Here is a 25,620-nt window from a genome sequence, read left to right as displayed (position 1 = left end):
CACACAAATAATAAAAGTAAAATTAAAAGTCACATCCTCTATCCTCACTATGGCCCTGTGTAGTTGGCATCATGTTTGCATTTGAGGCTGCCTAGGCTGGAGAGGTTTGCTCACTTGGCCAAGATAAAAGAGCTATGAAGTGGAAGTTTTGGGATTTTAACCCTTGTCTGTCTAATGCAATACTGTATTTCTAAATCATCTTACCTTTTTCTTCTGTACATAACAGTCTGGTCTCCTATAAAATATTACATTTTATTTAGAAAATTTAAACATGCATTTTATGATCTAAATAGATCAAAAACCAAGAAAATACTTTCTGTGTTTGAGTGTTTTGCCTGCATGTATATGCATCATGTGTATACCTGGTGGTCATATGGAAGTCAGAAATGGAAGGTGGTATCAGATCCTGTGGAACTGGAGTTAATGGATGGCTGTGGGCCACCGCATGGCTGTTGGGACTGGAACTTGGATTCACTGCAAGAGCAACAAGAGCTCTTAACCACTGAGCCATGTCTTCAGATCTTCAAATATATTTATTTATTTATTTATTTATTTGTGTGTGTGTGTGTGTGTGTGTGTGTGTGTGTGTGTGTGTGTGTCTGTGTCTGTGTCTGTGTGTGAGTGTACATGTGTACATTTATGTCACAGAGCATGTATGGAGCTCAGAGGAAAACTTACAGAAGTCCGTTCTCTCCTTCCATCATGTAGCTCCCAGGAATCAAACCCAATTCATCAGATTTGGAGGCAAGCATCTTTGCATACTGAGACGTCTCATTGGCCCAAGGGTTGATTTTGAAAAATTAATAAAACTTGGTGTGAGGAGGTAGTTCAGTTGGTAACATGCCTGGCACATAAGCTTGAGGGCCTTAGTTTGGATCCCCTGCACCAACATAAAAGCCAAGTTTTAACAAGGGGTGCTGTAGGATAGAGACAGTTGGGTCCTGGAGCTCACTGGCTGTATTCAGTGAGAAATTCTGTCCAGAGAAAGAGACTGAGGAAAACACCCAGTGTTCACCTCATATGAATAAGCACATGTGCCTACATGAACAGGAACACCCGAAGAAACACGTGTGTGCGCACACACTACACACACTACACACACTACACACACACACACACACACACACACACACACACACACACACACACTTTAATAATAGAACATCCCCTACAAATGACTTCTTTCCTGTCTCCATCATTTTAGAAGATAGCTCTTGTGATTTGCAGTTGTTTTGGTAAAATGTCATTCCCCTCCACGACTTGGTATTGTATGAAAATGACTTGACAGAGGAAGGGAAAGGGGTGGTTCCACTGAACTTGAAGTAGATTGGATGGGTTAAGGATGTAAAACTCAGGACTTCCCATCTCTTCACTGTAGATAATTTTGAATTCAATGCATAAGTACCAGCCTCGAGTGCATATCATAAAGAAGAAAGACCACACGGCCTCCCTGCTCAATCTGAAGTCGGAAGAATTCAGAACATTCATCTTTCCAGAGACAGTGTTCACAGCAGTCACGGCCTACCAGAACCAGCTGGTGAGTGGGTCTTTTGCAGTTCGGTTCTTGCACAAGGGTTTTCCTGGTACTCAAAACAGAAGCTCCTTTGGAATGACTGAATGTCAGCATCAGAGCATCATGTCCCCAGGGGTCATGTATTGCATCAGTTATCTTTTAGGACTTTGTTCTGTAGTACAGACTGTCTGGTGACTGCTCCCTAACTTGAATCCACCCCAGTGTGCCTTCTGCAGGGAGCTCTTGCTTCTACCTTTTCCTCCCCTTGCAGAAGCATGGGTGATTGTTTTGACAAGCACACACCTTTACACAGCTGTCCCAGTTACTAATCCTTGAGATACTTTGTGAGGCTAGATTAACCACAATTTAGGATAAGTACAATGGTTGTGAATATCTCTTTAAATAATAAGTTTCAGTTGGGTATTTTATTGATATCAAGATATCCAGTTCACATCATAAGGTTATATCTTCTACTACTCCTTGTCATATACACCATATTTCCAACTTGAGCCTTATTTGCATGTATAATATTTACATAAGTAAATACTTATGTCCCACAAAGGCTAAATGCTGTTAGGTACATGCTCTAATGCTTTATTCTTTCTTGGTCAGCAGAATGCTGGCAAGTTTGTAGCAGCAGTGATGCTAAATGGTAAGGAAGCTGAGGGGAAGAAAGAGGGAATTTTCCTGTAGTCAAAAAAAAAAAAAAAAAAGCAGGAAGTAGAATTCCTTGGAGTGAAAGCTGTTCACACCTGCAGTTTGATTAACAATGAGGCTGTTCAAAGCTCTTCGTCTTGCTTTTGTTTGATTAGCTGTAAGTAGTTAGGGTGCTTGCCTTCTTCTTGCCATGCTGTTGTTGTTTGTGGGTTGGAATAGATAACAATCAGGTGCTACCCACTGAGTGAGAATCAACAATCCCACAAGGGTGGGTCAGGCAGAGGAGGTTCAGAGAGTCTGGAAAGGCAGGAGAGAGCTGGAAGCAAATAAGAAAGTGGAAATGGGGCTGAAGAGATGGCTCAGTGGTTAATAGCACTGGCTGCTATTCCAGAGGTCCTGAGTTCTATTCCCAGCAACCACATGGTGGCTTACAACTATCTATAATGGCATCTGATACCCTCTTCTGGAATTAAGGTGTACATAACTGGAAGAGCACTCACATACATAAAATAAATAAATAAAATCTTAAAAAACAAAAGTGGAAACAGACAGAAGACATACTTAAGGATGGCCAGAGTAGATGGAGCAGGCTCATGTGCCTGTAACTTCTATATGACTTTGAGATTTGTTCCATAAGTATCACTCTACTTTCCCTTACTTGTAAGCTAGGGCTTAGAACCAAGCAGACCACTATTGGAGATTGCAGTGAAACTAAGATGTGATGATATGCACAAACGTGCCTTGGAAACTGTGATGTTGGACTGTTCAGGAATGCCAAGAGTACTTACCCACACTTGGACTTTAAAATGTCAGTGATTTCCACACGGAGATGGCTCAACAGGTAAGGCACCTGTGACCTGATGACCTGAGTCAGATCCCTAGAGAAAACACACACACACACACACACACACACACACACACACACACACACACACACCTTTAAATAAATGTATGAAATTAAAACTTTGTTGGCATATTTGCTAAGATAAATCAGTGCATAGTTGTTATGTAAATTACCTTATATAAACAAAGTGTCATCTCTTTTGTTCTCCACAATAAACAAAGAATGAGCAAAATGAACACAGAATATCCAAGAAAAACTTTGTGACTAGACTAAAGTCCACAACACGCTGAAGCCCAGAAGACCTGTACCTTTGAAGCCACAGGCTCACTTGTATTTGAAAGCACATGGAAAGTGGGTCTCGAAAGTTCAGAAAATTATTCAGCTCATTTACACTGAGTGAATGTGTAATTTTATGATAAAATGCTACATTATAACACTTTAAGAAACCTTACGGATGTTTTGGAATGAAATAGAAAGGTGTCCTATGAAACTTCAGTGCTGTTTAAAGAGGACCAAAGCTAGAAAAAGTCAGTTGCACATTTGTTTTTAAAAACTGAAATGCAATGAGTTAGAACAAATATGGAGGGGAGTTTCCACATGCAATACCTTAGATTTGTTTTAATAGGTGGAGGAAGCGTCCTAAATAAATACCAGCAGGCCTTCTGCCATAGTGCATAGATTACATAAGGATGGATAGAATTCAGGTGCTTGCTGTTGCACACAGTGCGACTTAAAGGGTATTTTCTTATCTAATCTTTGCAGTAATTATTATTAAATCAGAGAAACAGTATTTTTTTTTGAGACAGAATTTCTCTATGTAGCTTTGGAGCCTATCCTGGCACTCACTCTGGAGACCAGGCTGGCCTCGAACTCACAGAGATCCATCTGCCTGCCTCTGCCTCCCGAGTGCTGGGATTAAAGGCATGTGCCACCAACACCCGGTGAGAAACAGTATTTTTATTATGTAATATGCAGCTGGGGAAATAGAGGCACGAGTTAAATGAGTCACTGATGGTGCTTGCTGTGCCCATCATGGATTTGAAGCAAGGCAGTTAGAGTCCTAGACTTCTAAGCTGAGCAGCCCTTCTCAGGGGGCAGAACACTTTTCATCTCAGCGTATGGCCCTGATGGACACCCAGACATCTTTCCCAGATGGTTTTAAGCTATTCCCTCCCCCCCCACACACATAAAGCACTCATCTTTTTTCTGCCATGTGGGGCTGTGTTCACATATTGTCGACTGTCATTTGGGAGTTACTGTCCTCTACAAAAGGGCTCACTTGAGTCAATGGATACCATGTGCTTTAATGTGATTGTCTCATGGGATTGTTTTTTCACTAATCTATTTATTCTGGAAAACTTCAATGTCAAAAAAAAAGTCTACAAACAAGTGGTCAAATGAACTCCCCATCCCCTCCAATCAGATTTCACGATTAATTTTTTACCATGTTTGCTTCAATCTGTCCACTCCTCTTTTCCCTGTCCGTACTGTTCTGCCATTCCAAACTAAGATGCACTAGTCTCATCAACTGAGGCCTACTCCAGCAAGCATGTTCCCACTGTGACAATATTGTTGTTGTGAACATAATGTCTTTATGACAGCCCAGAAGATTGGTTGGAAATATACCTTCATACTCTACAGTAGTCAGCTCATTTAAATTTTAGTATTAACCATTAATGACCATTGTGATTTTGTTTCCTCCCCTGTACTAAACTCCAACGAAAATTCATAGTCTAGTTTGGTTATTTTAATTCAGAAAAATCCTTCTACATTTTTCTCAGTAATCTTATTTAATTCTGACAATCCCCAGTGGAAGTCCTGTGAGTGTCATTTTGTTGATAATGAAACTGAAGTTCTAAGTGGTTAGGACACTCATTCAAGGCTACATATTTGATAAGTGCCAAACCTGTCAAGAAGGTTTGACCTTCTGGGTCCTAACTCCCCCCTTTTGGTTGGATTGCAAGGACAATAAAGTAATGACTTCCAAGATCAATAGTTTGAAAGCTGGATTTGGAAAAGTTACTATTTTAAAATAAGTTAAAATGCTAACTAAAACAGATTCTGACACTAATTACTCCTCTCACTAATGTTCATTTTTATACTTGATAATACAGGTGGGTTCAAAATTCAGTCACAAGAGCCCATCAGCTTTGATGGTATCATAAAGTATAAAGATTAATAGACTGAATAGACCATTTCATCACTGCAGAGCCCACAATAAAAGCATCTCCCATACTAGATCCCTGAGTTTATTTCTGTAGTCCACCTTTAATGCCATCATTAGCATAAAACCACCCAAAAGTGTGGGTTAGTATAGCAGGGCAGTTGTGCTAATGGCTGATAGATTTGCTTCAGTGAATAAAACTGATACAGGTCTCTTTAGAAATCACTTCAGGAATTATCATTTTCAGTAGGTCGCATGCTGTCTTATTACCTTACCTTCAGGCCTCTTGGAGTCAACTGCCTTTTCACTGCCACACTGCATGTATTACTTTACAGTGAACACAATGAGATAAATAGGTTGCAAAGGAAATACATACTATGTATAGCATCAACAAAAAGTTTTCCATGCATGAAGAACTAAGATCAGAAGAGGGGGGGATTAAAAGTTACCATTTGGACCATTTCCCTATGTCTTAAACTTACAATATGACCATTATTTTTATGCCTGATATTTTCAAATAAAAGTTCCCCAAAGTGTGTGTGTGTGTGTGTGTGTGTGTGTGTGTGTGTGTGTAACCTTCTTACTTATTGTGGCTGGTAGGCCGGTAGCTTTATTTAGAATTAATGAAAATGGGACCTTTTTACCCATTTCTTCTTCTGCTTTTTGCAAGGGGATGATTGCATTTCTTTACATTATTAGATAAACGCTAAATACATTATACTTTCAACAAACTATTTTATAATTTAAGATTTAAAGGTCATGCATTGTTTTTGAGCCAGCAGATCATTGCTGTGGAGTTGAAGTGTAGGTCAGGTTTCATTTCTAAATGCCTTCGGTCAGATCTTTTCCTGATAATTGGAGAAATGGTCTCCAAGGGCCAATTTTACCTTATGGCTGGGGCCCCAGCTGGATCCAGAGTCTAGTGTTGTGACAGTGGATAAGAATAACATACACTGTAAAGTTGTCCTTCTCGGGCACAGCTCGTGGCATCAAAAATCTGCCCTCTTAATTGTGCATGCATTTACATACAGAGAATAGGAATGATACAAAGAATGAAGTTTCTGGTTAGCATAGGCTTTACACTATGTGTTATTGCAATTATGGTAGAAACACAAGTCTTTGAATTTACATGAACATATGAGTGATAGGATTTTTTAGGTATATAGTGCTATACTTATTTGTCAATACTTTCTCTTCACTAAGTGAAGAATATTGCTTTTAAAAACTGATTTGGAGGAGTAGAGAGATGGCTTCTTGATCAACAACATGCACTGCTCTTGCAGAGGACTGGGGTTTGGTTCCCAGAATTTACATCTGGAATTTTTTTTTCCTTTTTCATTTTTTGAGGCAGGGTTTCTCTGTATAACAGCTCTGGCAGTCTTGGAACTAGTTCTGTAGACCAGGCTGGCCTCGAACTCACAGAGATCCGTCTGCCTCTGCCCCCCACCCAGTGCTGAGATTAAAGGTGTGAGCCACCAACAGCAGGCTACATCTTGAAATTTTCAACCACCTCTAAATCCAATTCCAGAGGATCAGACTCCCTCTTCCAGCTCCTGCCAGTACTCACACACACCAACTCACAATACACATAAAATAAAACTAAATCTTAAAAATTATTTTTTTAGTGATAAAAAATCTGTGCCTCTGGTTTTGTAAGGATAACACAGGGCAGCAGCTTTGCAGGCTGCAGACTTCCTGTGCCAGCGTTTGAAGGGACAGGTCCAGGTGCAGTCATCACACTTAGCCACTCCCTCTCATCCATTCTCAGAACCGTTCTTACCATTATCCCCAATTTTACAAAGGGATATCGAACTACACCTTCAGAAGCAAACCTCCACCTTTTAAATTCAAATACTAATGTCTTACCTGTTTATGATCTGTTGTTACTTAGAGTACAAAACTTTTATTATTTAAAATTATTTTACAACTGGGCTAGTGGTATAAACATTTAGTATGGACACTTAGGAGGCAGAGGCAGGGCTGGTCTCTGAGTGTTTGAAGCCAGCCTGGTCTACAAAGTGAGTTCCAGGACAGCAGGAGTATGTAGAGAGATCTGTCTCAAAAAGCAACACGCACATACACACACACACACACACACACACACACACACACACACACACACACACACTCGAATGCTTGTGCACACACATATGTGTATGTATATATCTGTGTGTTTTTCTTTATCTTGAAATAAGAAAAAAACATAGAATATTTTAAAGTAACACACAGTTTAACCTAGTCTGTAAAATCAAGTCATAATTTGGTGGTTTGTTCTTAACATGAAGCTCAACAGACCTGTCTGGAGCTCCTGCTGTGGTTGTGTGCTGGGTCTGGAGTTGAACTGAGCCACATAAGGTGGACCCTCAAGTGTAACTACAATCTCTGTGCTGTGTCTTCACTGGAGATAATACAACCACAACCCCAGACCCATCTGGTTCTTTTCTCCTCTAATGCCCCAAACTAGTGGTTTAGTCAAACTCATCCATAGAGAAAGTAAGCACCAGATAATTGTCTTGCATTCTTTTTCTAATTAATGTTCTAAATTAAATCATCACTGCACTTTATTAGTAGGTCCAAATATACAGAGGACCATGCCCTATTGCAGTTTTCCTGAAGCTTGAAATTGTATCCAGATGTGGAGAAAAAAAAGCTATCATTGACACACTGAAGGTTATAAAAAGTAACATTTGAAAAATTAGTAGTAGATAATTATAATAATGAAAGATAATTCAAAGAAATAAAGAAACTCATGCTGTATTTAATTCATTTCCAGGCACAAAGTTATGGCAATAATTTTAGATCATGAACACCTCAATTGACATCCATTTCTCTACTTATATCAGGGCACTGGAGGATTTTAGCCACACTCACCTCATTTAAAGCCACTGAACTTTAGCCTTTGGAAATATGAAAACCAAGTACAATTTTTTTTTGCAAATTCCTTTCCAGGACAAAGCATCCATCATAACATAGACACTTCTTTCTGTTGCTTAGTTCATCTGCAACCGAGTAAAGCTTGCTGTGGTTGACATTGAAGAGAAAAGGCTTCAAGAACTTCTGATGTTACCCTCCATGTTAGACACACCATCTGCAATTATCTCCAGACAGTTTTAACTATTGGCAAATCCAGTAACCTTTGAATTTTAGAATGTGTTAGTTAGAGCAAGATTTGCCTTTGTTGTTTGGTCACACAGTTAAACATTTTTATTTGGGTTTGAGTTGCCTTTAATGTTGCTACCTTGTAATGGACCCATGTCACCATGGCCCAGGTCTCTCCACAGTGTATCTCTGTAATTGCTCCATAGAGTTGTCAAGGCAGAGAGCAAGTGTTCTCTCCCCTGTGTTACCCTGCACCAAAGCTACCAATCATTGCATAGGTGCTGGCTAATGATTGCCCCAACATTTCAGGAGCCTTAAGACACTTCAGCATCATAGAGTATTTTAAATTACAGTTGCTGAGTGGAAAGAAGAGCATCTTTCTCCTTTAAGATTTTGAAATTTTGCTTGAACTTAAAATCTTAGAGCATACTGGTTGTCTAGGCTTTAAAAGATTTTTATAATTTATATCGAATAAACAGTATTATTCTTCTTGAAATCTGACATTCAGAAAGATACAAGTTCAAATCTGAATGAATGGCTCAACAGGTGACAGAAGGAGCCTGACTATTATGAGCCTTGAGGGTAACTGCTCAGAACACCCTGGAGGGCAGCAAAATGATAATGAAGATCACTTTCAGAAAAACATGGATATTTCTAAACAGGAAGGGAAGTATGCTAGACAATAAGACCTGCTTACAATGAAAAGCAACAACCAAAATGTGCAGAGAGCTGAGTGGCCTCTGCAGTATGCACATCCAGCGCTTCAGGAAAATCTCTTCTCATGCGTGGCTGCTCCTTCCTGTCATCGACCAGTGCTGGAGATAGACAGGAATGCCACTTCGGTGATGAGGACATATTAGGGAGGTAAAAGCTGCTTTGCAGCCTTGTAAATGTAGTGCACATTGAGAATATTTTAAAAAAGAAAATGGTGAAAAGAGAAACTCGAGGCATTGAACTTTGGATACAGCCTGATCTATTTTTTTTTCTTCAAAATTGCATTTGTTATAAAATTTGTTTATAAACAAGCAATATACTTTTATAAATTTTACAGTTATCATATGAAACACTGTTTTAATTGTTTTCTCTTCAGTGTGAAACAGGAGGGACACCCCACACCCCATAACTCCCTTTTCCCTGCCCAGAATATTTTGTGTGTGTCTCCCTCCAAAGATGAACTTGTATTTCACTGTTTGATTTTACGAGTTAAAATCCTCTTGAAAGGCTTTCTTGTTAGTAATCCAGTGAGGAACAGGCTATACATTGGTCCCTGCACTCCTTGTGCCCTACTGTGACTGCTTATCAAATGAGGGCATAGGCTTGCTTCTCTGTGAGGTTCCTTTTAGTGCTAACAGGGTTTTGTATTCTGAGTTTCTTCTCATCAGTGCTTCCTTTGGTTTTTGTTTTTGTTTTTTTGTTTTTGTTTTTGCTTCACAGCCTGATATATTTTTCCTCAGAGGCATGGTACACAGGGTGTGTAAGTAGTAATACTATAAGATTATAAATTCCATAATGTAGACACTAAATGTTGGAGATTGATTCTTACTAGAAAGTAATTGTTTCTTCATAAGCATAGTTACACATATGACATTAAAATAAGGCTGACAAACTGTTTTGATTCTAACTTAGTCAAATGGAAAGGATAATGGTAGTAAATTTACATTCTGAAGGCTTCATATCCTGTATTTATGTAAAAGATGCCAATATCAGTACAGTATTTAACATGGGATTTTATGGCCATTGAATCTTATCTATTACAGCATATATTCACCTGCTCAAAAAGTTAGGAGATGCTTCCAAGTCAGGATGAGACAGCATCTTTGCTTTCATTTTCACCCCCACCTCTACAACACACATTCTACACAGGTCTCCCTCCCATCTAGGTAGTTAGTTCCCCCTTCCCCAGTTGAGCCCTAGCCTTTCCCTAGCATTTTAAATACTTCACAATCTAGTTTCATGTCCAACTTTGCCTGAAGGCCACCAAACGTTCCTACCTCAGCCATGACCCAGTACACCTGTGAACTTGTCCCTCACTCAAATCACTTCTCATGATGCTTGCAGACATTAGTGTATTACTGGGGTCTGTGGGAAATGAAAAAAAAAAAACTATTTCTGATTCTGCTTCTTTGACCTTGGAAATGAGCTTGTTTTGTACCCATTCTTTCTTTCCCAGATAACCAAGCTGAAAATAGACAGCAATCCATTTGCCAAAGGGTTCCGGGACTCCTCCAGGCTCACTGACATCGAGAGGTAATGAAAATTTTCTTCTTGCTCTTTTGCCCAGATAAGATAAAAGAGTGGGTTGTAAGAACATGTGCCTTTTAACGCCAATGAAGCATTGTCTCACAGGATGTAGTTTCCACTGTCTCTACACTTTCCCTTCCAACCATAAACCCTGTCGTTGAATAGCTCGTACATCTTGAAGGCAGCTGCTGCTGCTGGATCTCTCAAATGCTTGATTCCCCAGCAAAGAGGTTTATTTGGTATAAACATGTATTCCACTGTAAAACATTGGGTTTTGTGACCAGAAAGTGGGTCCTAGTTATAACTGAACATTGTCTTACTAGGTGACACTTTGTAGGGAAGTGGACACTTTCTATTTGTGTTCAGAAGGGGATACACTTGATAACACAAAGTTGAGGAGTGGTTTGGAATTTTGAAACAAGAGATGTCATTTAATTCAAAACCACACAATTTTATCTGTAAAGTAGACTGCTATCTTTAATAGGAGTAATAAATATCAAGTCTGAGGACCTGTAAGAAGACAAGAAACAGTCATGCATGTGAAACTTACCCCTTCACAATGACAGTTGTTCATTGCCACTTGAGGCCATTCAGTGATTGACACTTATAGCTATTGGCCCATTATGAATGTTGAAATGCATTTTTTCAAGAAGAGGTTGACCCAATTGCTTATTTATAGTCTTTATACACACTAAATTTCTATCCTTCATCTTTACACTAGGCCTGATATGTCTGCTGATGGTTGGAACACCACATAGCTACCAGCCCCCCTCACTTACTGTATCTTAATTTCTTGTGTGACTCTGCTGTCAACTGCCACACATTTCTGATTTTCCTTTTATTGCCTATGACATGGGCACATCTGACCTTGGCACTTCTGTCCGGCCTGTCTTGGCAACTCAAATGAAAGGTTAATTATGTTTTATCAACTTCTGTCTGATTCTTCTTAAATGTGCCAAAGTGGCAGATCATGGAGTGGTGGTATAATTGGAAGGAATGGATGTAGAGGCTGTTTTGGGAGCCAGAGAGTCTGAGTGAAAAAGAAAGACTAATTGCTGGAGAGTCTGACCATTGGTCGGAGGTGGTAAAGTCAAGGACAAACCCGAACCTTACGCTGCTGGATGGACATCTATTGCCCAAGTCTCAGAGAGTAGGTTGGTTAGAGAATTGTGTGGATGGTGATATTTATAAAAGCATACTATAAACCTAAAGTGCAAAAATTCTGAGTCTCTCATCCTAGATGAGCCTTGCATCTAACCCTTTAGACCCTATCTGAGTAACGTTGAATGGTCTCTGTGAACTGATCTTAAGAGTAAAAATAGCCCCGTAGTTGCACACATGCTCATGAAATAGGAGCCCAGCTTGGCTGCCCTTTAGAGCAACAGATTTGATAATGCATGTGGCCACATTTTCCACTTATTGAATAAGCGTTCTGATGTGGGAGCACTCACTTGTATGTGAAGCTAAGTGGCTTGAGATGGTCCTGAGGCCAAGAGAGCACTCTGACATGACTAGCTGAAAGTTTGCAAGATGACCTAAGTGGTGTGAAACTGGCCAAGGTTTTGGATTTCATTTCCAGGTATTTAAGTCTGAATTTTTCCTAAATAGCCTTTGGGGATGGGACAAATCAGATCAATTGATCTTTAGAGACCTAGAGAAATTAAATTAGTCTGGAGTCAGTTACTGCACTAAACCATGTAGTAATTGAATTGTTCCTTGTAACTGATTGAAAACAGCCCTATCTGTAACAATCCTGGGAGCTTTTCTTCATAAGAGATCTGAGAGGAAAACACATTTTTTTTTTATGACATGATGACAGATACTGCATTTTTCTAACCTAACTGAATACGATGTAATAAATATGTGACTTTAACGATTTCAAGTTTCCTGTTTTAGATTTATAACTTAATGTGTAAGACAAGCAAACCAAAATACTTTCAGGATGGGACCTGTGTGCTTAGACCTCAGTGTGGCCTTTTCGTAACTGTCAGCACTATGTGCTTCATGAGGCACCGTGGTTATCCTGGGTCTGGGTGTAGCAGGGTCTACCTAGCTGGATTCGTCCTATCTGCCCTTCGTGTGCAGCCTCATTGTGCAAGGTCAGAGCACTGATTTGCAAAAGAAAACTCTTGTCTGGCAGCCAGCTAAGAAGCACCCTGGAAAACCCAAAGGGATGATTTCCTAGAGGTGAATTTCTAGCCATTTAGACCAGGGAAAGAGTTACTGCTGGTTGTGTGTAGTACATAGCAGCGTAGGACAGCCTCCAACCTACCCTGAGTAGCACTGAGTAGCTCAGTGCTACTTCTGAGGAAGGGAAGGATTTAGAGTATTTTCTTCTAAATTAAGTGCTTTTGTTAGTTCCCCTACTTTGACAAAACATTGCTGATTAATTGTAGAAACAGAAAACAGTAAATGTTGACAAGGAAGGAAAGAACACAAAGGCAACAGCGGGCTTCAGTCTCTTTCATTCTCCTGGGTTCTTTCTGGTGAGGACACCAGTCACCAAGTGATACTTTTAACCATTTTCCATGTAGATATATTTACCTTTTAATTTTTAAATGATTGTCTTAATTTTTTCATTTTCTACCACAATTTTAGTTATTTAGGGTCCTTATTTTTTCTCATTATGAACAATGCCAGGGAGAAAATGTATTTCTTTACATGTATTCTTGATTATGTTCATAGGATAAATAACCACAAATAAAAATTCTGGGTGAAAGCATGTACTTTTATTTATTTTTCTGCTATATTGCTATTTTATGTCAATTTTGTGGGGAGGGGAGAACTTAAGTTTTTAACAACAGGAAATGACTTAATAAACTTTATAGTCATGTGATTTAGAAAACAATATTCTAATATATAAAATTCAAAATGCCATTTTTAATCATTTTTGAGCATGATATTTTGTGACATTAAGTAGATTTGTAATGTCATGCAAACATCACCTCTATCCTTTTCCAGAATGTTCTCAGTATCACAAAGAGATGCTATGCTCGGCCGCATCTCTCTTCCTTCTCCTTCCCACCCCGCCCACCGGCCTTGGTAGCCTCCATTTTAGTATCTGTAGTGTGAACTGACTAATTAAATATCTTTTGTAAGTGGACAGGTACATGTTCTAAAATAAGTTTAACATACAGCCAAGGTTTTTCAAGAAAGATCATCTGGGCATAAAAAAAAAAAAGGGAAGAGAGATTGACTGCTCATACATTTGTGCCCTGTCAAAAATGGTGGTTATCATTTCATTTTTGCTAATATGATGGGATTAACACTAATTTTCCTTTTAGGAGATGTTAGGAGATGGCCTATTTAAGTTTTGAGTGCATTTGTGTGTGTGTGTGTGTGTGTGTGTGTGTGTGTGTTGTCTGTCTCTTACCAGCCTATGAAAACCATTTATGTATCATGAATACCCCAACAAAGCCTTTAAAGGAGGATGGGTTTGTTTTAGCTTGCCATTCAAAGTCCAGTCTATTATGACAGGAATCAGGGCAGCAGGAGCCTGAGGCATCTGGTCACATCATGTCCAGTACCAGGAAGCAGAGAAGGATAGATGTTTGCTCCAGTCTCCCTGGAGACTCTTGATTCACCAGGTTACCATTAACATGAATCATCACACTTCCTTCTAGTTTACCATTTACATTTTTGACTCATTCAAATATTTGTTTTGATATGATGTAAAATAGACATATCATGTTATATTTTTTCAATGCTTATTTTACCTGTATATCATTATTTTTTACTTACTTATGAGTCTACCTTGATTGTTTATCTAGTTCTTAACTACTCTAGGCTTGCAATTTCTAGCTATAAATTGATAACATATGGAAGCACTTGAGTGTCCGAGATGACAAAACTCCATTTCTTGCTGTTTTCAGACTTTCTTAGTGTGCTTTGATGCTTAGGCACCCAGTGTTCAGAATCGCTTGTCAAATCTTCCCCCCACATGTCATGGGGATTTTGACTTTGTTTCTTCTGAATTTATATACAAGTTTTCAGGAGAAAAATTGATGTGATTATAGTTTAAGAAGAAGTTCCTTTCAGTACTACTCATGTTTACCTTTTTAACAAAATGTCCTCTTACACTGAAAGACATTTTGGCATTTTCAGATTTTTAAATACCACATTTAGTTTTTTAGACACAAACCTGGCTCTATGAAGTTGCAACATTCAGTGCAGCAGCTACTAGTGGGTCAAGGTAACTAGCTAGTGAAAATTTAAAGGGAGGCTATCCCAATCCTGAATTTACAAACAAAAGTAAAAGGGCCCTTCCATCCATCTGAACTTTATTCTAAAGCCTTAGTAAACAAAATGAAAAGATCTTATTAATAGTTTAAAATAGTCATTAGATATTAAAGTATTTTAGGTTGCTGGATTAAATAAAGTACATTTTATTGCCTATTTATGCAGCCACTATTATAGAATTACGTATGTGACTAGCATTTCATTCTACTAGAAAATACTATACTAAAGAGTTTTTATGATATATAGTTTGCTGTGGTAAGTGGAATTTTAAATTAGAAACCTGACTGGTCTTGTTTATAAACAATGATCAACCCCCCCCCATCTTTTGCATTCTGCCATTGTAGTGAACACAAAAGCTAGTTTAATAAATTCTAATGTTTGTTGATTTTCCAATTAGATTGCTGCAATGTCTGCAAGAAATAATAATTTTTGTCTTTGATAGCTATATATTTAAAACAGTTTCTTTCTTTATGACAATGACTAAAGTACGTTGTTGACAAATAGATTCTCTGGCGTGCTTTTCTCTTCTTCCTTCCTTTGTAGTGCTTCTTGTGTCTCACTGTGAGTAGCTTCCATTGGCTTGTTTCCGATGGGTGTTCTTTATTACACAAACCCAGTGAGCACTGATGCCTGGATGAGAAGTTCCTGTTAAGCCAATAGTGACTGAGCTTATATTCAAGTTCTTTTAAAATCTGTTGAGTTAATTTAAAACTATTTTTCTACTTTTACATAATAATATGATTTATTATCCTCATATCATCTGCTGACCCATCATCTTACCTCTGGAATAATTCCTATATGGATTTTATGTTGCTTTGGAAATATATTGTCAGAATGGTTATTTATATTTTATTTAAGACTTTTTATGTTAATAACTTATAACAGGTAGGACTTTGATTTTCATTCTTTGGCCCTTTCAGATTCCCTTCATTATCACTATCAGATTCAGTTTCCTCAATGGAAATATAATATTTGCTTTCTTTTTATTGTTGGATTTAGTTTAAATAGAAAAGGAATAACCCTTTCCATGATGAGTTTACCAGGCTGGCACAAACATCGAATGCATCAAAATTCTTAGTTTTTTCCCACTAATTATAGCTAACTGTAGATGGACTTTGTCTCATTTATGGCATTTGCCTTGACTTCAGCCTTGTCTAGCCATGCATGCACCCTCTTTTAATTTTTTGATTGCCTTTTGATTTTTAGAAGAAGTCATGGTGGCAATGCACTATCCTCTCTTTCTTTGGCATACAAACACTCCGACATTTCTTTAAGACAAAAATAACCATCTTCTGATTGCATTACCTAATTTTCTGTTCCCTTTTAAGGCTTCTTAGAATTGTATATGCTTTCTTCAATTCCCTCCTTCCCTTTCTTCAGCCCTGTCTTGTAGAGGTTCGCTCCTACTGCCCCACAGTACACTTTTGCCACTTTGTCTGTGACCCATTGACTTCCAGGCCAGCTTCTTGTCCTCAGCCTGCTTGGCATATCAGTAAATCCAGCAATCTGTCCGTTTCCTCCCTTGGCTTCCATGTCTCCCTCTTCTGGTTTCTAATTAGACCTGTAGGCTCTTCTTGCTCTACCTTCCTGCTGCTCCGTCCTCATTGTCTCCTCTGCAGTGGTAATGTGATACAGACCTTAGATCTTATGTCTTTCCTTCTGAGCCTGGGCACACGTCCTGAGGGGGGGGGGTCTGTCCCAGGTTGAGGCCACCTCTACAGGGCTTGTTTGATTCCCTCCAGATCCAAACATTTAACCGGCTGTTGCTTTTACTTTTCCCTCCATGCTAAAAGCACCTCAGGTTTTACATACCTAAAACTGAATGTGCTACTACCACCCTCCACACTGCTCTTTCCTCATTGCTGCTGATTTAGCCATGACTGAATCTTTCCTATGCTCTGGCCAAACAACTGGGAGGTCACTGTGACTCCTCTTTTTCTGCCTCCAAACAGTTGATGACTCTTATCATCTAATCATTCAAAATACACTCTAGCACCCGAGCCACTTGCGGTGCTGCTTGCCGCCACACAGATGGAGTCACAACCTTTCCCCTAGATTATTACATTAGTTTTCTACTCGATCTGTTTGCTCCACTCTTTCTTTCCTTCTGTCTGTTTTCAATCCAGCAATCAGAAGGACTTTATCAGTAACTGGAAGCTAGGTTGCCTTACTCCTGTGCACAGTTCTCTAGTTACTCACAGAAGGCCCAGTGAATTCTACCCCATCTCCCAGTGAATGCATCTGTCCCTGTCTTGCCCATTTGCTCTTGAAACTCTGGTCTCTTGTCTTTCTTTCTGCCTGTTAAGACTAAGTGGGAATACTTAGGCTCTCCACCCATCTCTTCTACCAGCATTGCACTTACTGCCCTCATGCCCGAATGATGTAAGCCTTTGTGTTTCTAATGTCTTCAGAACTTAGAAGAGTCTGGTATCATTAATACTCAATTATTGCTGGTAAGTCATTGTTGATGAGTATCTTTGAAAAATATCATTTGGTATATCTGGAAAATGTGTGAATGTCTTTGTTTTCTTTTTAATACAGAAAGTAAACCTCTGTAAGTCTGTCACAGCTGATTTGTTGGGTGCATCTCTGAGCTGAGCCTGTGACCTGTGTAGGGCATCTGTTAAAGTCTGTGTCCTGTGTAGGACAGCTGTTAGAGTCTGTGTCCTGTGTAGGGCATCTGTTAGAGTCTGTGTCCCGTGTAGGACAGCTGTTAGAGTTTGTGTCCTGTGTAGGACAGCTGTTAGATTCTGTGTTCTGTGTAGGGCAGCTGTTAGAGTCTGTGTCCTGTGTAGGACAGCTGTTACTTCACTCTTAGTACTGTAACAGGTCACTCCATATGTGCTAAGCAGTGAGTTATATACTGACAAGTTGAATTTCCATTACTCTTGAAAACAATCACTTACTAGGAAGCTTATCTCTATGTTATAGATGTGAAAAGAAAGCTGAGTGACACTGATACTCTGTCATTATTCACATGACTTGTGACAGCTGAGCATCAAAGCCAGTTTAGTTTGTCAGTGCTAAAGTTGTCTGAGCAAGCTATGCCAGCAATGTAGATGGACTGTTTGTCCTTCCATAGTCAGGATTTACCACCAGTAAATTCACAAGCTCCACCATTTCTTAGGCAGAGCTGGAAGAGTTGTTAAGAGTTACAAAGGTGGTGGTCAGATAGAGTTGTTGAATCTAGCCACAGGCTATTCAGGGGCAAATCTATCAGGTGAGATTTCAGGTGAGGGCTGTCAGGTGAGGGCTGTCAGGAGAGGGACTGCCAGGTGAAGAACTGTCAGGTGAGGGACTGTCAGGTGAGGGGCTGTCAGGTAAAGAACTGTCAGGGGAGATGTCAGGTGAGGACTGTCAGGTGAGGGCTGTCAGGTGAGATGTCAGGGGAAGGACCATCAGGACAGTCATTTTAGAGTTCAGGAAGTTTCCAATGGGCAGCATCAAGCAGATAGATAGCACTGAGCTGAAGCCTGGGTATACACCCAGAGGGTTTTTTTTTTTTTTTAAAGATTTATTTATGGTAAGTGTGTGTGTGTGTGTGTGTGTGTGTGTGTGTGTGTGTGTGTGTGTGTGTGTGTGTGTGTGTGTGTGTTCCCGAGCGTATGCATGTGCACTATGTTGATGCTGGTGCCAGCAAAGTCAGAAGAGGGTGTCAGATTCCATGAAAGTAGTGGTGGTAAGCCTCCTGATGTGGATGCTGGGAACTGGAACTGGGTTCTGTGCAAGAATAGTATATGCTCTCAACTGCTGAGTCTTCTTTCCAGCCCTGCACTTAGAAGTTTATGCTGCGGTCTCATGATACATATGCTAGGTAGTCTGATGACTGACTGGTGATGCCTTGCCACTGTTACATGCCCCATTTTAAAGATATTTTAGGTGAGGTGCATCATTCATTGGCCTCATGTGCATGGCACTCTCACAGACTTGGTGTTTTCTTTGATATGATCGGATGTGCTATATGTCCCTGTGTTAATCCAGTAAGATCATGAGTGGTGTGTGGTTATTTATTCAGTCTATGCCACATGCTTGTGCTAGACTGAAGGTGGTGATAGTGGTACAGAGACATCCGCCTTAGCACCTGGGCTTAGAATGGACCAAGTTGTGCTGTATAAAATGTAGTCCCTCAGGGAAAGCTCACCCTGAAGCTGCTGTTATCTACAGCATGACGTACACCCTTCTTTCTGTAAAACTCCCTTTTCTAATCCTCATTATTTGCCTTTTGCTATTACCTTTAAGCTCAAGATTAACACCTTTAAATTCTAGAATAAAATAATTGTGAAACTGATATTTTTGTTTTGGATGAGAGTGAAACTATGTATTTTTCCTATCCTACAAAATGGGAGAAACAGTCTTTTTTGTACTAACCTTCATCAACCAATAATTTTTATTTAAATAACTTGAGTCAGATTTTCAGCCCTATGCCTTTTTTCCTTCCTCGTTTTTTATAATACATTAAACACAATCTTTTTATTCTTAACTCTTCTCATACTTATTTCTTCACACTCTTTCCAGCTACTGAAATTGGGTTCTTTGGACTCTTAGTTGCTAGCAAACATCAACAAATGGTTCTGGAAGGTCATATATATCATCTTCTTCATGTACTGTGTCATGAATTTATGTTTCTGTGATGAAATACCCAAGAGCACTTACATTGATAGGGATTGAGTTGTAGTTCACAGTTTCAGAGATTTCAGACAATGGTCAGCAGGCTACCTCACTTTGCATCTGAGGTGAAACAGAATGTCATGGTTATGGGAGTGTGTGGCAGAGGAGGCCCCTCACCTCATGCCCCATGGTTTTCATGAAGGAGGAGGACAAGGTATACTTTCAAAAGCAGTCCTGTTTCTGTTTTGAACAGCTACTGGATGAAGGCTCTAGGAATGGTAACCATGGTAGGCATCAATCTCATTATAGGGGAAGTCCATCAATGGCATCTTCTCCACCGATGCTTGGATTCTTAGTTGGGGTCATCCCTGTGGATCCCCTAACATTTCTCCTGTGCCAGACCTCTCTAAAAACCTATACTGTCCCCCTTTATCAAGGCATCTCCTTTCTTGCCCTCCTCTGTTCCTCCCGTCTCAGGCCTCTTGCTCTCCTCCCCCCTCCCCTTATGCCCTTCCCACCTCCTTGCTCCCCCCATGCTCCCACTTTGTTCAGGGGTTTTTGTCGCCCTCCCCTTCTTTGAGGGACTATGCAATCCTATCTTGGGGTCCTCCTTGTTTCCTAGCTCCTCTGGCAGTGTAGATTGTAGACTGGTAATCCTTTGTTCTGTGTCTAAAAATCATATATGAGTGAGTACTCACCATGTTTATCTTTTTGTGGTTTCTTCTTGTTCCATCCATTTGCCTGTGAATTTCAAGATTCCATTTTTTTTTTTCTGCTGAGTAGGACTCCATTGTGTAAATGTACCACATTTTCTTTATCCATTCTTCAGTTGAGGGGCATCTAGGTTGCTTCCAGGTTCTGGCTATTACAAATAATGCTGCTATGAACATAGTTGAACATATGTCCTTATTGTATGAATATGCATTCTTTGGGTATATGCCCAAGAGAGGAATTGCTGGATCTTGAGGTAGACTGGTGTTATTGATTTTAGCCATTCTGATAAGAGTAAGAATGGTATCTCAGAGTGGTTTTGAGCTGCATTTCCCTGAAGGCTAAGGATGTTGAACACTTTCTCAAGTGTATTTCAGCTATTTTAGACTCCTCTGTTGAGAATTCTCTATTTAGTTCTGCACTCCACTTTTTAATTGCATTGTTTGGTGTTTTGGAGACTAGCTTCTTGAGTTCATTGTATATTTTGATGATCTGTCAGATGTGTGGTTTGTGGATATCTTTTCCCATTCTATGGGCTGCCATTTTGCCTTGCTGACTGTGTCCTTTGCCTTACAGAAGTTTCCAGTTTCAGGAGGTCCTATTTATTGTCAATCTCAATGATTGTGCTACTGGTGTTATGTTCAGAAAGTGGTCTCCTGTACCAATTTGTTTGAGGGTACCACCTACCTTATCTTCTAGGAGGTTCAGTGTGTCTGAATTTATGTTGAGTTCTTTGATCCATTTGAACTTAAGTTTTGTGCATGGGGATAGATATGTATCTATCTGCAATCATCTACATGTCTGAATCCAGTTATGCCAACACCACTTGTTGAAGATGCTTTCTTTTTTCCATTGTATAACTTTAGCTTCTTTGTCAAAAATCAGGTGTTTGTAGGTGTGAGTTAATATCAGGGTTTTCAATATGGTTCTATTGGTCAACCTGTCTATTTTTGTGCCAATAGCTCTTTTCAGGACTATGGCTCTATGATAGAGTTGAAGTCCGGGATGGTGATGCCTCTGGAAGTTCCTTTATTGTACAGGGTTGTTTCGCCTAAACTGGGTTTTTATATCAAATTGGAGGAGGATCCTAGTGCATCTGGTCAGTTTCAGGGACTTCCTGAACCATTTGAATTGTCTACTTCCTGGGTTTCATGGAGCTTCCCTGTGGGGCAGGATGATTTAGATTATCTTGTGTATTAATGAGCTTGCCCCAGGATGAAATACTTTATCTCAGAGGAAATTGCTATACAACACTGCGTCATCTAGCTTTTGTAGATAATGGGATAAAAGCTAGTGCCAAACTTATGTTTTTAGTTATAGGGAGTTTATCTATTTCATTCTATGCAATATGTTTCTGAAGTGTTTCTTTAATTTTAAAATTCAAACACTACCAAATATCTGTCCACTGTAGATTTTCTGTTAGCATATAAATAGAATTAATGTTTTGTGTTGATAAGAAGTCTTAATTAAGCTCAGGAAAAATTTATCCTGGCTATCTCATTTCTTCTCTCTGTTGCTGTTTTTCATCCTCCCCCACTGATGGCTGTAGTCAGACTTTCTAATACTCCTGATATGCATGTACAGCATCCCTGAGTCTTTGCCCTATTCCTGTTTCCTAAACTCTTTATTCTGACTCTTGGGGTGAACTTAATAGTCTTCTAGTTTGTTGATTCTGCTTTCTGGTGCATCTAATATTCTGTTGACAGCTTCTACCTACTGTCTATAAAATATGACAACTGCTATTTTATTATTTGCAAGTATTTTAAAAAGTTTAAAATGTTGTTGTTTTACGGATCTTAACTCCTGTTTTACTCATCTAATTTTATAAAATGTTGAAATTCCAAACTACCAACTAGAGATTTTAAACTGTGTCTTTCTGTTGTTTGCAGCAAACCTGTTTTGAAAGAAATCTTGTTATATTTTATTAGTAACTTTTCTTCTTTTGATTGTTGAATGTTTTGTGATGTCCCCCTTTCAAACTCTTTAGGATAAAATGGTTGCTTAATATTAGAAATCAAGATGGATTTTGAGTAAAATCATGTGAAGATTGGTTAGCTCTTCAAACATACTGAAGAAGTATAATTAATTCATTGTCATTTCAGCATTGTGGAAACTTTAATTCTCTGTGGTGTAGTGAGTTGGGTACCATAGGTGGAAGCAGCCTTTGCATTAATGTAGCTCCCCTGTCTACCTGGGCGACAGATCTCATCTAAGCTAAGCTCCAATCACTCCCAGTGAGCATACACCATCCCCTAGAGATATTCAAGGTCTGAGCCATGTATGGCACTCTTCAGGGTGACTTGAGAGTTCCTTTCTGGCCTCCCTTACTCTCTTCAGGAGTGTGGAACCTGCTTCTCATGGATACTAGTTCAAGTTGGGCTTTGGATGAACTGGCTTGTTGTTTTCAGGTAGCATTCCTCTTTACAGACCAGTGAATGGCACATGGGTGTGCCTCCCCATTTCCTTTCTTATTTGTGACTGAAATATACAAGTATATAGTTGGCATTTTCCTTCATTTTCTGGGTTTCTCTAGCTATGTAATTGGGGCAAGAAGTTAAATACATAAGCTTATAGTACCATGTTGCTTTAGAAGCCATACTGAGAGCCTCAGAAAATGATTAAAAATCTCTTGCACATTGAATAAAACTTCCAAATGTGAGGTTTGGACACAAGCCCAGTGAGATGCAGTAATTTTTTGTTGGAGCCCAGTCAAGTTTTTAGTTTACACATTGAATATGACTTCTCTGCTGCACCCACAAAGTGAGTACATATGATGGAGACTAGAGACCCCACAGAAAAACACATTAGTTATCTGGTATAGGTTTAAGTGGCTGGAGAATGTTGACAGCAAGGTGACTGCCCACCAAGAAATCATACACCCTTCAGGTGACTTTTTCCTTTTCTCTTTACTTACCCCTGATTTTTGAGACAGGATCCCATTACAATAGCCTTGAACCTCATCTTTCCACCCCAGCCTCCTGGATGCTGGTAATACAGACATGTGCCATCACTCCAGGCTTGGCTTCCCCTTCTTCTGGGGTAAATTAAAGGGCTTGCTTTATTCTGAAGTCCAGGTAGTGATGGTTGCAAATATCTGTCAGCTTCTCTATTTTGTTTTCACATTGGCCATGAAGAGGTATTAGGATTGTTTCATCATTTGTGACTCTGACCAGAAGATGACAAGAATGGGAAGAAGCATAAAAGGGTGGGATGAGGACAAGAGTGTGATGAAGATGACAAAGGTGGGAGGAAGATGACAAGGGTGGGAGGAAGATGGCAAGGGTGGAGTGAAGATGACAAGGGTGGGATGAAGAAGACAAGGGTGGGATGAAGATGACAAGGGTGGGAGGAAGATGACAAGGGTGGGAGGAAGATGGCAAGGGTGGAGTGAAGATGACAAGGGTGGGATGAAGAAGACAAGGGTGGGATGAAGATGACAAGGGTGGGAGGAAGATGGCAAGGATGGGAGGAAGATGACAAGGGTGGGAGGAAGATGGCAAGGGTGGAGTGAAGATGACAAGGGTGGGATGAAGAAGACAAGGGTGGGATGAAGATGACAAGGGTGAGATTAAGAAGACAAGGGTGGGATGAAGATGACAAGGGTGGGAGGAAGATGGCAAGGGTGGGATGAAGATGACAAGGGTGGGAGGAAGATGACAAGGGTGGGAGGAAGATGACAAGGGTGGGATGGAGATGGCAAGGGTGGGATGAAGAAGACAAGGGTGGGATGAAGATGACAAGGGTGAGATTAAGAAGACAAGGGTGGGATGAAGATGACAAGGGTGGGAGGAAGATGACAAGGGTGGGATGAGATGATAAAAATGGGAAGAGAAAGTGACAATGTGGAGGTGAGCACTTGCAGGACCTCTTAAACATTTTGAAGAACTGTTTTATTTTTGCCTGTTTTCTAATCTTGTGCCTCACTTATGATGAATAACTGGAAAATAGCTTTGCTATGGCCATATATAGTTTGCTGTGTGACTTTGTTTCCAACGTGGCTGTGTTGGGAAATAGTGTTTTTGAAAGGTCACCGAACACTAGCTTCTGGAAAGATTAAATCACCTACCTCAAGAGTGAGAGGTACAAACTAAACCTGTCTCCTTGGTGTATTCTCTTGCTTTCTTTACCACCTCACAGTATGTCCTTCTTTTGTGTGCACCCTTGCCACTAGCACTCAATGCTGTCACTTGATGTCATTTTCAAAGTTAAGAAGCAGCATGAGACTGTGTAATGATAACTCTTTCCGCCAGCCACCTGAGTTCCACTGCCATGTTAGGGCCACCAAATAACACCCAGAGTCTTACACTAATTACAATGCTGCTGGCCAATGACTAGGATTTATTGTTTGTTAGCTCTGTCTTAAGTATCAACCATAACCATTAATCTACATATTTTATAAAGACTTATCTTATCCAGGACACCAGCGGCATAGGTCCTCTCTTCCCAGGATCTCATGGCGACAACCCTTTTCCTACATTTCCCAGAATCCTCCTTTCCTCCTAGTTCCGCCTAACTTGCTTGCCTATTGGCCAACAGTGCTTCATTTATCAACCAATAAGACAAATATATATGCAGAAGGACCTCCCCTATCAAGACTGTTACAAGATGGATCTGATTTTGGCCCTAGAACAGTGAGCATGATCTTTCTTGGATGTTTAACTTCTAAAACAATGAGACAGATGAACATATTTTCTTTAGGAAGAATCCAGCCTCAAGTACTCTGGTATGGCAGGGCAGCATGGAGGAGGACATGTGTGGCCCCCTCCCTTTCACAATACTGAGAATGTGAAGGTCCTTTGAAGAATTGGAATGAAAGAAAGCATGGAAGCAGATGTTAAAAACACTTCTAGGTCATTCAATAATTAGAAAATCTGCCCCTTCTTTTGCTTTGCTGCCGTTTCATTCTGATCTGTGTGCAGAATTTTCAGACAAGGACTCTCTGTACCTGTTGCATCTCTGTGTCTCTTACCCATAGATATGACTCAACACAGGGAGGGTGGCATCAATCCTAAAACTTCTCTTGGTCATTCCTTCATGCACCAAGGTTCCTTAGGATGAGTTGTTCTTTGAAGGCAGTCCAAGACTCTCCCCACACTAAGTTCTAGTAAATTTTTCACTTTACTTACTTGCAATGTTGAAAGTGTGGCTGATAAGTTTAGAGGTGGCAGGACAGCTGTGGGGGAAATGCAATGTGAGGGTTATGAAGATTCCTTCTCTTCATGGACTTCATCCAGATCTCTGTCATGTGAGCCATTTTAAGGGAGCTCAGTGTGAGAACTGAACAGATGCTACACTATTTCCTTGAAAACAATCCTCTTCTGCCCAGCTACTTTAGACATTATAGTCATTTCATTTTAGACATGTTGTCATTTTCCCTGCAGCTGAGACTTTCTGCAGTACAGCTGTGTGCCCTTAGTCCATCTCTGCCTTCATCCTTCTCTGTTGTGCTTTTGTGCTTTCTCCCCAGTACTGTCTAGCTCTGAGAAAGGGAGGACTCTGTTACTGAGTGCTCCTGAAGAGGCCAAGCATGCTGTGAGCTGATTG

At 39.9% G+C, this 25,620-nt stretch overlaps 1 protein-coding gene across 1 annotated transcript in view; it reads left to right on the top strand.

Moving 5' to 3' along the window:
• The window catches only part of Tbx20 (T-box transcription factor 20), a 49,887-nt gene that overhangs the window by 12,790 nt on the left and 11,477 nt on the right, over positions 1 to 25,620 (top strand). The window contains exons 5-6 of the mRNA XM_027411698.2: positions 1,379 to 1,537; positions 10,448 to 10,524. Of these exons, the coding sequence (XP_027267499.1) occupies positions 1,379 to 1,537; positions 10,448 to 10,524 (236 nt within the window). The remainder of the gene's footprint in view (positions 1 to 1,378; positions 1,538 to 10,447; positions 10,525 to 25,620) is intronic.

This window comes from Cricetulus griseus, chromosome 4, assembly GCF_003668045.3.
Source record: "Cricetulus griseus strain 17A/GY chromosome 4, alternate assembly CriGri-PICRH-1.0, whole genome shotgun sequence".
Lineage (NCBI taxonomy): Eukaryota > Metazoa > Chordata > Mammalia > Rodentia > Cricetidae > Cricetulus > Cricetulus griseus.
This window is presented reverse-complemented; position numbering and strand designations above follow the sequence as displayed.